At 42.1% G+C, this 13425-nt stretch overlaps 1 protein-coding gene across 1 annotated transcript in view; it reads left to right on the forward strand.

Moving 5' to 3' along the window:
* NLN (neurolysin) overlaps positions 1 to 13425 on the forward strand; it is a 61123-nt gene that overhangs the window by 8497 nt on the left and 39201 nt on the right. Inside the window, exons 5-8 of the mRNA XM_066602804.1 lie at positions 241 to 343; positions 6710 to 6870; positions 11460 to 11595; positions 12494 to 12860. Coding sequence (XP_066458901.1) covers positions 241 to 343; positions 6710 to 6870; positions 11460 to 11595; positions 12494 to 12860 — 767 coding nt within the window. The remainder of the gene's footprint in view (positions 1 to 240; positions 344 to 6709; positions 6871 to 11459; positions 11596 to 12493; positions 12861 to 13425) is intronic.

The following is a 13425-nucleotide window of genomic DNA, read 5'->3' on the forward strand; positions in this document are numbered from 1 at the left end:
TGTGTCTTATGGATTTTTTGGGTGGCTTTTAATAGGCAAAATGACCTTTATTATGTACAATTGCAGTACATGGAGGTCATTCGTTCTCCCCAGTAGTAGTGGGGTGACTTTCAGTGTTGTCATTCCTATTAAAGATGATATTTTCTTCACGTTTATGTGCCAGTTTTCAGTCTCTCTTGCAGTTATTGAGATTTTCTTCTAGTCTCTTTATTTTATATTTTTTTTGTAAATTTTATCCAGAGAATAAAAAACATGAAAAAAAAGATCAGCGAGCTGAGCATTGACTTCAACAAGAACCTCACAGAGGACAACACATGTCTGGTCTTCACAAAAGCAGAACTTGGTAAGCCTTTGTTACTCCAACAACATTACTATATGTAGTTTTACAATGTTTAACCCTTTGCAATCCAGTTTTGGATTCAGGGTTGCCTAGGGAGCTTTCTCTTTCTGCCATTGCTTTCTGCCTGCCACTGCTGATGGTTTTTCATGCTAGTGCTTGAAATGGACAATATAAATGTTATAGATTTATTTTTATATATATATATATATATATATATATATATATATATATATATATCTTTCTAATAGCAATTTTTTAATGGCTCTCAATGTGGTCCACCAATAATCATGTAATGTATGATACTTAGTGTAATTAGTATACTGATAGAAATTAAAGGGGTTGTTCAAGAATGAACAAAGGTCCATTTTTTTTTTTTTTTTAACCCAGAAAATTCCCTACTCTTTTATAGGGTTGTGACTGGTATTTCTGCTCAACCCCATTCAAGTCAAGAGAGCTGAACTGCTATACCAAACACAATAAATGGATAAGAGTGGTGTGACTTCTGCAAATATTTTTATTTTTTTTTTGTCATCAGCCTCATTTACATTTAGGTTTCTCGTGTTCTTCAGAGGCAGAACAGCATAAAATAATGCTGTCCTACCCAATAAACTACGATAACCCCCCCCCCCCCCGCGCTGCTTCTCCCCCTGACTGCTGCCGCAGGCAATAGTGTGAACAGTATAATTTCATTGGATTGCATGTCATCGCTGTGTAATGAGAACAGGAAGCAGCGGGAACCTTGGTCAACCAATCACATGGGAGCATAATCGAATTTTAAAGGTATGTGTAATTAAATTTTTATTAAAGGGGTTGTCTTAGACTTTTACTATTGATAACCTTAACTTTAAGACACGCCATGAATAGTTGATTGGTGAGGGTCAGCTGCTCTGGATGCCTGCCAATCAGCTGATTGCTGGACACGCTGTCAGTGCAGACAGCGCTGTCAACCTTGCAACAGCCAGGTTTGATACTACAGACACAACTTCCTTTGATTTCAATGGCCAAACTGGGTCACTGCAATATGGACTAACAGCGGGTTCAGTGATCAGCAGGGATCCTGAGCAATGGGCCCCCACTGGCCAACTGTCGATGACCTATCCTGAAGATGGTCATCAATAGTAACGTCCGACAACCCCTTAACATTCAGAACAACTCGTTTTGTAGAAGTCTGAGAATCGCATTAAAATAATTGGAATTAAGAAATAGGAGTCGTAACACCATTTAGAGTTACACAGGAGCTTTTGTTGAGCGTCAGACACAACCGTGGCAACTCACAATTTTTTTTCCACGTGTTTCAATGACATTTAAATGAACTTGTTTTTTTCATGGGAAAAACAGTTATGAGAAAAAGTTGCATCATAGCTGGGCTTTAATTAAATGTGCAACTTTGATACAACTAGGCATTGCATGAGAAAAGTCAGTATGTAGCCCTGTTGCATCTTCCTTAACCTCCAAATGTCAGATTTTTTTTTTCTTTTTCGAAAACCTGCCTACCACAAGAATATACACTATATTTGGAAAGTTTTCAGATATTTTAACTTTTTTACATTGTGTTATGTTGTGGCATTGTGAATATAAAAAAAAATCATGTTTTCCCCATCTTTTTGCACTCAATAGCCCATAATGAAAACAGAATATTAGAAAACGTTTGTAAATTTTAGGGCATGTAGCTTGAAGAGGACACTAGTTGGTGGAGCTTCTTGGAACCGCTCTGTTTGTTCCTCTTCCTGTGGCAATTCTGCCTTCAAAATGCCCTTTAAAGTCTCCAGAGTATTGTGGCTTGTTTCCACCACCATTTTCTACAGTGGGAGCCTGCGGTGGAGGTCTGTCTTTGCCTGTTGATCCAGGCGTGGTGCCCGTCATCTTGGCCACATGAGAGGCACCAGCGAGAGCTGGTGAGCGGCGCTAAGTTATCACTTTTTCCTGCGGTACCTTATTGCTTCACCCCTGGTGGAATTCCAACAGCGGAACTTGGTTTATCTGGGGGCGGTGTGAGAGCCCTAGGCATGGTTGCAGCGCCTTAAATTTCTTATTTTTCTTCTCCTTTCTTGCTGGCTGTGGTCATATTGGCCTGCGGCTGAGCTCTGTGGTGACTGGGGAACTCCTTTCCTCGCCTAGGACTGTGGTCGGCGACTCACAGAGGTGAAAGATTTGCTTGCCTTGCAGTGAACCGTGGAGCTAGTAGTCTGTTAAAAGATCCCTTGCTAATGTGGCCTGGACTATATGTGATCATCAGAGCCCTTTGTGTTAATAGTACTGTGTTGGTGCATAGTTTGAGGGCGCTTATTCTACTTGGACTGCCACATATGCCACAGGTGTTGATTTTGCTGCACTATTCTCTGCGGATTTATCTGGTGGCCTGTACGTTTTAAGGACTTTGTGAAATTCAATAACCCCCTTTTTTGATAGATTTTTGCTTGCATGGCGGTAGGTAGTGGCAGAAAACATACTACCAAGAAACATGGACTATCTGCCTCTTTAACATCACACATCCCAGATACTGTACATACTTTTGAGATGCCAGAGCAATCCCCATCTGGTTGGGTAGGGAAGGTAGAACCTGGCCTAGACTCTGTGCAACTTATACACACAAGTGCAGAGACTGGTGAAATTTTCCAGGTCGGCTATAGAGGTTAAGGCTAGATCACCAGTCCATTTTCTCTCTGTGTCTCGGGGTCTCCCAAGCCCCTCCCTCTTCCCCCACAATCCCCAGCATCATTTGCACTGATCCCTATCACTGAAGGCAGAAAAGATACTAAATAATTTATAAGAACCCACTTACTCAGAGAGAACCTTAAAAATATAACTTTTATTAAACTTGATTAAAAACTGAGGTACTGAGCTCATACTAATATAGATGCAATAATGTCCCGAGAGACAGGTACTGGACGGCTTTTTGTCTATCTTATATTTTTTCTTCTAAAGCTCCTGATGATCTGGTCATGGTAGGGCCAAGGAAACGCATTGAGGGGGGTGTAGGGAGATTTGAGCTAGGGGCTTAGCCAGTTTGAGTCTGGAAAGTCCTGTTTTAGATGTGTAGCTCCTTTCTCCATTGTATCTTTATTCAGGATTGTCAGTAAGACCTTGTAAATTCAGTCTGATTAGTGATCTCTCTATCTGTAGTATAGAGGAGTAACAACTGACACTAGAAAAAAAGTTTAGTACCGTGCTAGCCAGTAGAGCAAAATGTGATTGCTCTCAGTAAGAAAAACCAAGTAATCTTCTAGCTATGATACCTTTTAATGGCTAACAAAGTTACATGATGTTGCGAGCTTTCGAACCTCTCAGGGTCCTTCCTCAGGTATAATGGAACAAATCTAGATGGGTAAACAGGATAAAAACTGAAAGCCAGGATGAGATTTAGAGATGAGCGAGCACCCAAATGCTCGGGTCCGCGTTATTCGAGTCGAGCTTTTCGTAAAATTCGAGAGCTCTACTCGAGTAACGAACCCCATTGGCTACAATGGGAGACTCGAGCAATTTTTGTATGTGGGACGCCGGGTGCCGAGTTGGTTTTTTTTATTTATTTATTGTTTTCTCTCTCACAGCTTGATGCTTGTTCGAGTAACGAGCACCATTGAGTACGCTAATACTCGAACGAGCATCAAGCTCGGCAGAATATGTACGCTCAACTCTAATGAGATTGCATCTCCACACGATTAAAGAGAGAAAGACAGAATTACCTGCGACAAAGCATTTTTCTAGTCATGAACACAACATATGAAAATTATTATACTTAAAGGCAATTTTAAGTCCCAACGTCATAGAAGAATTTGGGAATATAAGTTTATAAGCACTTTTGATACTATCAAAAACAGAATGAATCTCGGAGGGTAGTTTTTGCATCAGTGGAGATTATGAGATTTGAGCAACCCAGAGCAGAGGTAACACGTTGGCCTAGTGGTGACCCCCTAACATAAATTTAGAGGCCATAAAACTTTCACATCCCTTGTCACTTGACTAATTAAGTATTTAATATTATGCTCATCCCTTTGTGGTATTTATCTAAGTGCTATTAATCACAAAATGTCTGTGCCCTCTTATTCTGTTCTGGAATTCATTTCAAGTGCAAATTAATCACGCCGTGTTTTTGCCGTCCCATGTGATCATGTGTATATGTTTTTATTATAAATACGTCTTTAGATCTGTTCCATTATGCCTGAGGAAGAACCCTGAGTAGGTTTGAAAGCTCACTATAACACAAGTATTTTTGTTAGCCTTTAAAAGATATCATATCTACAAGATTACTTGGTTTCTCTTGCTGAGAACAACCACACACAACCGACACTATAATCTCTAAACCGCTACCCTATGAACCTTGTGGCTTCATGCAGTTAATTGTGTTTCTTCTGCTGCAATCTCTTCACCTGAAGACCAAAAGCGACTCAAAGGTCAGTTTTGACCCATAGTGGGTGTTTGTAACATTGTCTTCATTCGGCCTAACATACTATGTCCATCTAGTTCAGCCAGTTTCAACCTCCTTGTTGATCCATAGAAAGGCAAAAACACCCAAGAGGCAGTTTGCTCACAGCAGATGATATATTTTTTAGCTGTTTTTTTGTCTACCCCCTCTGTAAGAAGACAGTATTTCGGCAGCAGACTTACAATTTTTCCCTGCAGATATACCGTATATACTCGCATATAAGCCGAGTTTTTCAGCACATTTTTTAATGCTAAAAATGCCCCCTCACCTTATACTCGAGTGAGGGGAAAAAAACCCAAACAAACCGCAATACTTACATCCCAGCCAGTGTCTGTGTCCCCGGCGCGATGGTCTCCGGCGGTGCAGCAAGCTGCTTAAGAACTCTCCCCACCATCATCCCCCTGTTCGGCTTTGAATTTCCCCACTGTCAGCGCTGTGTAAGTAAGCGCCGTGATTAGACCGAGCACCAACCAATTGCAGTCGGCGCTCGATCATTCAGTAAATGACATCACTGAATGGTTGTGATTGCTTTATCGAGCACCGCTGTGAATGGCTGGTGCGCGGACCAATCACAGCTCTTACTTAGACAGCGCTGAAGGCAGGGGAATCCAAAGCCGAGCAGGGAGATGACAACGGGGAGAGTTCCCAAGCAGCTTGCCGCACCACTGGCGAGACAATCGCGCTGGGGACGGAGACACTTACTTGAGAGGTGAGTATTGTGAGTTTTTTTTTTTTTTTTTTGTTTTTTTTTTTATACCTAGTATATACTTGAGTATAGCTTATACTAGAGTTAATAAGTTTTACCATTTATTTTTTTTTGTGGTAAAACTTATTGACTCGGCTGATACTTGAGTATATACAGTAATATCTTGGGACATTATTGCATATAAAATTTATATTCTAATTCCCTACACCAATGGATCAAAAATATTGTGAGATCTTAACTTCCATAAACACCTATCAGACTATGTTGGTGGTAAAGGTTGATGACCTGAAACAGGATTTTGTTTTGCTCAAACACGACCTGCAGAACGTTGTTTTGGATGTTAATATGGATGCTTAGTCATCTCTATAGATGAGCGAGTATACTCGCTAAAGGCAATCGCTCGAGCGAGCATTGCCTTTAGCGAGTATCTCCCCCGCTCGAGACGGAAGGTTCGGGTGCCGGCGGCGGGCACGAAGCTGCGGGGGAGAGCGGGGCGGAACGGAGGGGAGATCTCTCTCCCCCCGCTCCCGCGAACCGGCACCCGAACCAGCTGTCTCGAGCGGGGGAGATACTCTCTAAAGGCAATGCTCGCTCGAGCAATTGCCTTTAACGAGTATACTCGCTCATCTCTAGTCATCTCTAATTAGAATAACTACAGTAGAACCAATCCATAGATCAGGCAATGTGAAAGCTTAAAACTGTTGATTTCATAAGTTCTAGGGGATCGCCCTGTCCAATAACTATATAATGTAAAAACTAACGAATCACAAAATCAAAAGGAGAAATGTATAATATGTTTTGAAATTACATAAGAAAATGTTAAGGTTACCGTTTTTATACATTTGGTCCTGCGAGACCTTTTTGCTATTGTTTATTTTATAATATTCACAAAACTTTAATAAAAACGGATTAAATATACAAAATATGGGAGCATCTATAGACCGTTGCCTCAGATGCCAAGCCTCAAAGGGTACGTTCCTACATTCAGTGTGATCATGTCCGAGGGTCTTTCCTTCTGGAGTGAGGTCATTGAGTTTATACACTCCAAGTTTGACTTCCCAGCTGTCCTATACCCGCAGATGTGTCTCTTGGGTTTTGGACAGCTGGGAAGTTGCAGATGGATGCGGCATATCGTTATATTTAAAAGAAATATTCCATAAATTCAAGATTGTTCTCCTTTGTATATTTGGATGTAAGTGCCTGTCACTAACCATTGTCTCTGCTGTGGTCTACTTTACAGAAGGTCTTCCTACTGACTTCATTGACGGCTTAGAAAAAACAGACGGTGACGATTATAAAGTGACTCTCCAGTATCCACATTATTTTCCTGTTGTTAAAAAGTGTTCTGTTCCTGAAACTAGGAGGAAATTGGAAGCCGCTTTCAACAGTCGGTGTATGGACGTGAGTACCTGCAACCTCCATTGTGTCCTACCCTTGACTTAAAGATCATAATGATAGTATTAACCATTTCCAATCCAATCTCCCTGCTGTCCGCACACTCCCCAGTTCTTAATTATTTTGGATGGGAAAGCACATTGTGGATTTGTTAGAATTACTCAGAAACGCATAAAAATAAACTGTCATCATGGTTTTTATTAAAGGGGTTGTCCCGCGGCAGCAAGTGGGTCTATACACTTCTGTATGGCCATATTAATGCACTTTGTAATGTACATTGTGCATTAATTATGAGCCATACAGAAGTTATAAGAAGTTTTTCACTTACCTGCTCCGTTGCTAGCGTCCTCGTTTCCATGGAGCCCGTCTAATTTTCGGCGTCTAATGGCCAAATTAGCCGCGCTTGCGCAGTCCGGGTCTTCTTCTTTTCTCAATGGGGCCGCTCGTGCAGGATGCCGGCTCCGTGTAGCTCCGCCCCGTCACGTGCTGATTCCAGCCAATCAGGAGGCTGGAATCGGCAATGGACCGCACAGAAGCCCTGCGGTCCACCGAGGGAGAAGATCCCGGCGGCCATCTTCAGCAGGTAAGTAAGAAGTCACCGGCGCGCGGGGATTCAGGTAAGCGCTGTGCGGTGTTCTTTTTTTAACCCCTGCATCGGGGTTGTCTCGCGCCGAACAGGATGGGGGGGGGGTTGAAAAAAAAAAAAAAAAAACCCGTTTCGGCGCGGGACAACCCCTTTAACAATTTTTTGGAAAATTAACTGTTTCCAATCCAGTGTCAGCCCTCGTCTGACAACAAGATTTCTCTGTATAGCTCTAACGTCAGACAAGGGCCAACGCGTGTTTCTCAATAGGAGCGCTGGCCTGTATACTGTTACATACGTATGCAGAACAGCCTCTGACAGCAGAGCACTGGCCTGTATACTGTTACATACGTATGCAGAACAGCCTCCAACAGCGTAGCGCTATGTAGTGAACAGAGAAAGCAGAGTGGAGTTCCGCTACTCAACCTGGTGATCACGTGACCACTGGGTGCCCCCCTGCCACAGCAGAGCTGCAGGGTCTTCGCAGGCCCAAAATCGTCTCCGTTAGTGACTACTGTTACTGTGGGGGAAAGTTACTGGGATAGCTAGAGTGGAAAAGTATAAAATAAAAAGGACAATGTTGCACAGTTTCTGCTGATGTCATGTCCATCAGAATGCTGTGTGGCACTTCTGGCCATGTCCTTCAGTTCTAACATCCGGCTTGTAGTCAGATCAGATGGGTGGGCAGATAGGGGGATGCAGCAGCCAGGCCTAGGTGTGTTGATCCAGGGAGTTATTTTGATTGCCAGAGTTGGAGTTTAAGGCTGGGTTCACACAGGGTGGATTTGCCGCGGAATTTCGCCGCGGCAAATCCGCCTACAGCCGCTAATCTCGGGATTAGCCAGCCATGTGGACGAGATTTCTCAGAAATCTCGTCCACACGGGACGGCCAATCCGTTGCGGTAAGTCAGGCAGGAACTGCAGCTGTGGCGACCGCAGCCGCGGCTTTAGAACGTGCAGCATGTCTATGTATTTTTGCTTTCCGTTGCGGCCACGCTCTCCTCTATGGGAGCGCCGACCGCAGCGGAAGAGCGAGCGGCCGGGCCGCTTCAAAGCCGCTGCGGGTTTTTCCACGGTGGTTCTCCCGGCGGAAATCTTGCGTTTTTTGCTGCGGCCAAACCGCGGGATTTCCGTGTGAACGCAGCCTAAAAGAAAAAGAGGAAAATTGGCTTCTACTTCATTTGTTTTTTGCCCTTTTTTTTGGATCAACATTGCAGGATAAGAGGCTGAACTGGATGGGCATGTCTTTTTTTCAGACTTACATACTGTGTTACTATACGAGTATTACTCCAGAACTGCAATTGCGCATGTTCGCTTGGGAAACTTGGCTATGACAACATCAGCAGCTTTCTTCTGGAGCTCTGACCACTATCCAAGAACACATGCACAGTGGGCTATTCAGAGTATATGTATGGGGCGAGTCTAATCAAGCTTGGGATGACAGTGTATTATGGCATTTGTAGTAGAACAGACAGAGGTTGTGATAGTAAATAGTCACTTAGCTCGGCAGAAGCAGTAGGCGCAGTCTGGAGCCGGTGGAAAGGCAAAATAATGTACTGGGTGTATATAATATGGTATTCTGCCATTTAGCAACATCTTTCAAAGTATGTACAACATCGGAAAACCCCTTTAAGTAATGATGGCCTAGGCTTTTGATTGAGTGATTGCTGTATTTATATTAAAGGGGTGCCTTGTGAAGGCATCCTTCTTTTTTTTTTTTTAAATAGCCAGTCCTGTGATGAGCTGTTATAATGGGGAAGCCAGCTACTGTTGGAGAAATGTAGGAGCACATGGTTGCATTTAACATAAATGTCTGTTAGCGTACTGGATGGACATCCGTATGGCCTAATAGGGTGGTTAGAGGTACAGTAGGTGGTCTTCATGAGACAACCCCTTTGATCCCTCTGAAGAGTCAAGTAATAAAGTGAAATCAAGTTTAAAATGTCAGATCACATTAGAAAAGTTTTTCATCTTCGACCCACTAAGTAACAGAAATCTCTAATCGTTAACAAATGTGTTTGTGTCCAAGATCATCTCAATATCATGCGCTCATATGTAACTACAGTATGATATATCAAAAGACGACAAGGCTGGACTTCTTCCTTAACCCCTTATTAACTCGGCATTTTTTTTCCCCATTTTTGTTTTTCCCTTCCCATTTAAAAAAAAAAAAAAAAGATCATAACTTATTTATTTACCCATCGACGTAAGTGTCTAAGGCTTTGTATTTTGCAGTGGTACCATTTAATGTACCATGTACTGCTCGGAACCTTTTAAAAGTTTCTAAGTGGAGTGAAATGAAGAGGGGGGGGGGGGGGGAAACCAATTCCACTATCTTTGGAGGGTCCTGTTTTTATGGTATATACACTGCGGCAAAAACGACACGATAATTTTATTCTCAGTACGGTTACGACAATACCAATATAGTGTTTTTTGCTGTACTACTTTTTAAAAAAATCATTTTTTCCACAGATATATTTTTTTCTGCTGCAATCTTCTGGCAGCCACAATGTTTTTTTATTTTTACGTCGATACTTCGTGTGCGGGTTTGATCTCTGCAGAATGTCTTGTAGTCTCTATTTTGGATTTCATACGACTTTTTGACTGCTTTTCATTTAAACATTTTTCTTGGTGAGCGAAATTTTGGTGTTGTGTATAGGTTTCTTTTTTTTTTTTCTTTAAGATGACCTTCACTGTGCTTGATAAATAATAGGTTACTTAGTTTGGTAGATTGGACTTTTATGGACTTCGTTATGCCAAATGTTTTTGTTTTTGATTTCATTATAAAGCACTGATTTTGATTTCCTTGAAAGCGCTGCGGAATAAGTTGGCGCTATACAAATAAAGATTATTATTATTATAAATATGGGAAATGTTTCTTTTCTCTTTTTTTTCTAATAATTTAATAGTTTTTTTTTTAACTCCTTTTTACATTTTTTTAAATTTTTTTATTCCCCATAGGAGGTTTGAATTTGCGATTGTTTGATTGCTCATACAGTATAATGCAATGCCATAGGTATTGCATTATACTGCATTCTGACATGCAGTCTGTGCCTGTGGCATGGCTTGATAGGCATCCGAGCATGGCAGCCCTGGGGACTTTCAGAAGGCCCTACCCTGTCATGGCAACCAAACTGCTCCTTGTGATCTCACACTGGGCCGTTTGTGAACACCCCCCCCCCCCCCCCCAAATGTTAATCGTGGTAATTAAATGCCACTGTCAGAATTGACAGCAGCATTTGAAGGGTTGACAACTGTGATTAGCATTCACTCTGATTGCTGTTGTCGCAGGCGGGTTTCAGCTGTCAAAGACATACCCGCCGTTTATGGAGCGGGATCGGATCCTGATCATGCTTCATACAAATCTTGCACACCCAGGACGTAAATGTATGCCCTAGGGCGTGAAGGAGTTCTAAAGCATACTTATGTATATGCTGTCCCTATCGGCAGCTTGTAGAAAGCTATACTTTATATCTTGCGTGCCAAGACTTCTCTCTGAAGTACTCTTCATTCAGTTGTGGCTCAGCTTTGATTGACAGCCATATTGATCTTCTAATTGGATGTTACAACTGTCAATCAAAGCTGTGGAGAGTGATGAGGGCACTTCATAGGGGAGTCTCATCTTACAGATTTTTTTAAGATGGAAATCCCCCTTGTTGATTTTATCATACTGTAATAAGATATGAGAAGATCATATTGGCTGACCTTACTCTTGTAGAGCACTTAATTCTTGCCAGTTTCACCCTTTTCATTTTTCTATTGTGGTTCTTATAGTCTAATTCCTCCACTTCACACACATTATGGAAACTTTCATAAGGAGCCTCTTAACCCAAGTATGTTGTAGGAGCGTAGGATGAATACCGAGTAACTAGAGGAAACTCATCTAAGCACAGAGTGGATATACCAACTGTGTGCAGGTGCTTCCTGGTTGGATTAGAACCCAGGACCCCCGGGTAATGAACATTATGTCACGGCATCTTCATGTGCAAAATGTTTTTATCCTTTATTTTAGGAGAATACTAAAATCCTTGAAGAGCTGATTATACTTCGGGCTAACCTGGCAGAACTTCTGGGATACCAGACACACGCAGATTTTGTACTTGAGCTAAATACGGCTAAGAACACGAGTAACGTCTCTACCTTTCTAGGTAAGTTGTAGTTCAAAGGGGTTTTCTGAGACTTAACCCCTTAAGGACCAGGGTGTTTCAGGCCAACAAGACCAGACACTTTTGTAGGAATTTTATCCATGTGGTAGTTTTATGGCCTTTTTAAATTTATAGTTATTTTTAAAATGTTTAGTATATTCACGCTAAAATAAAGTACAAGAGTGGATTCTCCGTTTTATTTCTGACGTTTTGATGTAATAGTCTTTGATTACAGAGTGCATATGTTTCCAGTTTAGCTATATATATATATATATATATATATGTATATATTAATTACACACACACACTTTTAGCTTTGTAACTCTCAGGAAAAAACCTCCTCCCACAGTAATAGTAGTCACTAACAGAGCTGATTTTGGGCCTGCGAAGACCCTGCAGCTCTGCTGTGGCAGGGGGCACCCAGTGGTCCCATGATCACCAGGTTGAGTAGCGGAAGTGGCACTTCTAGGACTCAACCTACTCCAGCTACATTTAATCTGCCTCCTATTTTTACTATTGGCTGGGATCAAATCCCAAGACCAAGCGCCGTAATTTTATGGCGCTTGGCCGTTTTATTGGGTTAAACACTGATGTTAATGTTTTGATCAGTGGCGGTCTGACCTCGGGTTCCTTGCCAATCAGTAGAGCGAAACCCCGCCGTAGCATACAATTGATGGGCAGTACCAGGCACTGCCCCCATACAGATAAGCCATTGTACCCAGTAAACCACAAAGGAGCATTTTGGGAGAGTTTCAGGCATCGGGCCACCACTAAACACTTACGACCTGTCTTATGCGTAAGTCATCGATGTTTGTTCCGGACAACCCCTTTGCCTTTTAAAATTGTATACTATGCAATCAACGTTTACAAGCTGAGTGAAGAAATAGTTCTGTTTTTTTAGACAATCTGAAGACGAAGGTAAAGCCATTAGGTGAAGAAGAAAAGCTATGCATTTTGAAAATGAAAAGTGAGGAATGTGAAGAAAGAAAGGTGGAGTTTGATGGTAAAATCAACGCTTGGGACTTGCACTACTACCTCACCCGCATTGTGGAGACCAAGTACTCTGTAGATCAGGAGAAACTGCAGGAGTATTTCCCCATGGAGACCGTCACAAGAAATCTTCTGGTCATTTACCAAGAGCTCCTTGGCCTTCGATTTGAACGTGTGGAGAATCCTCATGTGTGGCATGAAAGTGTAACTCTGTACGCAGTGTATGACAGTGCAACGGGAGACGTTCTGGGACAGTTCTATCTGGATCTGTACCCAAGGTAAGTCGCTTACTGTAGAGAAAAGCAACCGCGTCAGCTCACCTAAACATATTCTCACTCCTTAACCATTTGCAGAGATATCTTAAGCCAACGGGGATCACAGATAAGTCCGGCATCCATTGGAAGGAGCTAATAAAAAAAAAAAAAAAAAGCCTTGGTTTGTTAGAAAACCACGTTAAAACCAAACGGTACACATCAAGGATGAATGCGCACACCTACGCGTTTTGGAATAGATTCTTTTTCTTGGATCATTGCCCAAAAGCAAACTTCTCATTAAATAAGCACCTGACTAAAGTCACATGATCTAATGATAACTGTCAGGGAAGATGGGCTGGAAAAGACATAATTAGAATATCATACATATTATACTTGTTAGGTGCACTGTTAAGACATAGTCCCCTGCCCTCTGCATCTAGCAGGCATGGGTGTCGTCCTGCTCCCCCTTTCCTCCTGAGGGTCAGCTATCTGCTTCGCTGGACTGGGCCTTTGCCCACCTGGTAGGTTGATCCAGTGGTTCCACATCCACAGTCCTAACATTACTATCCTGTTTGTGCAACACACAACA

This window comes from Eleutherodactylus coqui, chromosome 5 (assembly GCF_035609145.1).
Source record: "Eleutherodactylus coqui strain aEleCoq1 chromosome 5, aEleCoq1.hap1, whole genome shotgun sequence".
In the NCBI taxonomy this organism is placed as follows: domain Eukaryota; kingdom Metazoa; phylum Chordata; class Amphibia; order Anura; family Eleutherodactylidae; genus Eleutherodactylus; species Eleutherodactylus coqui.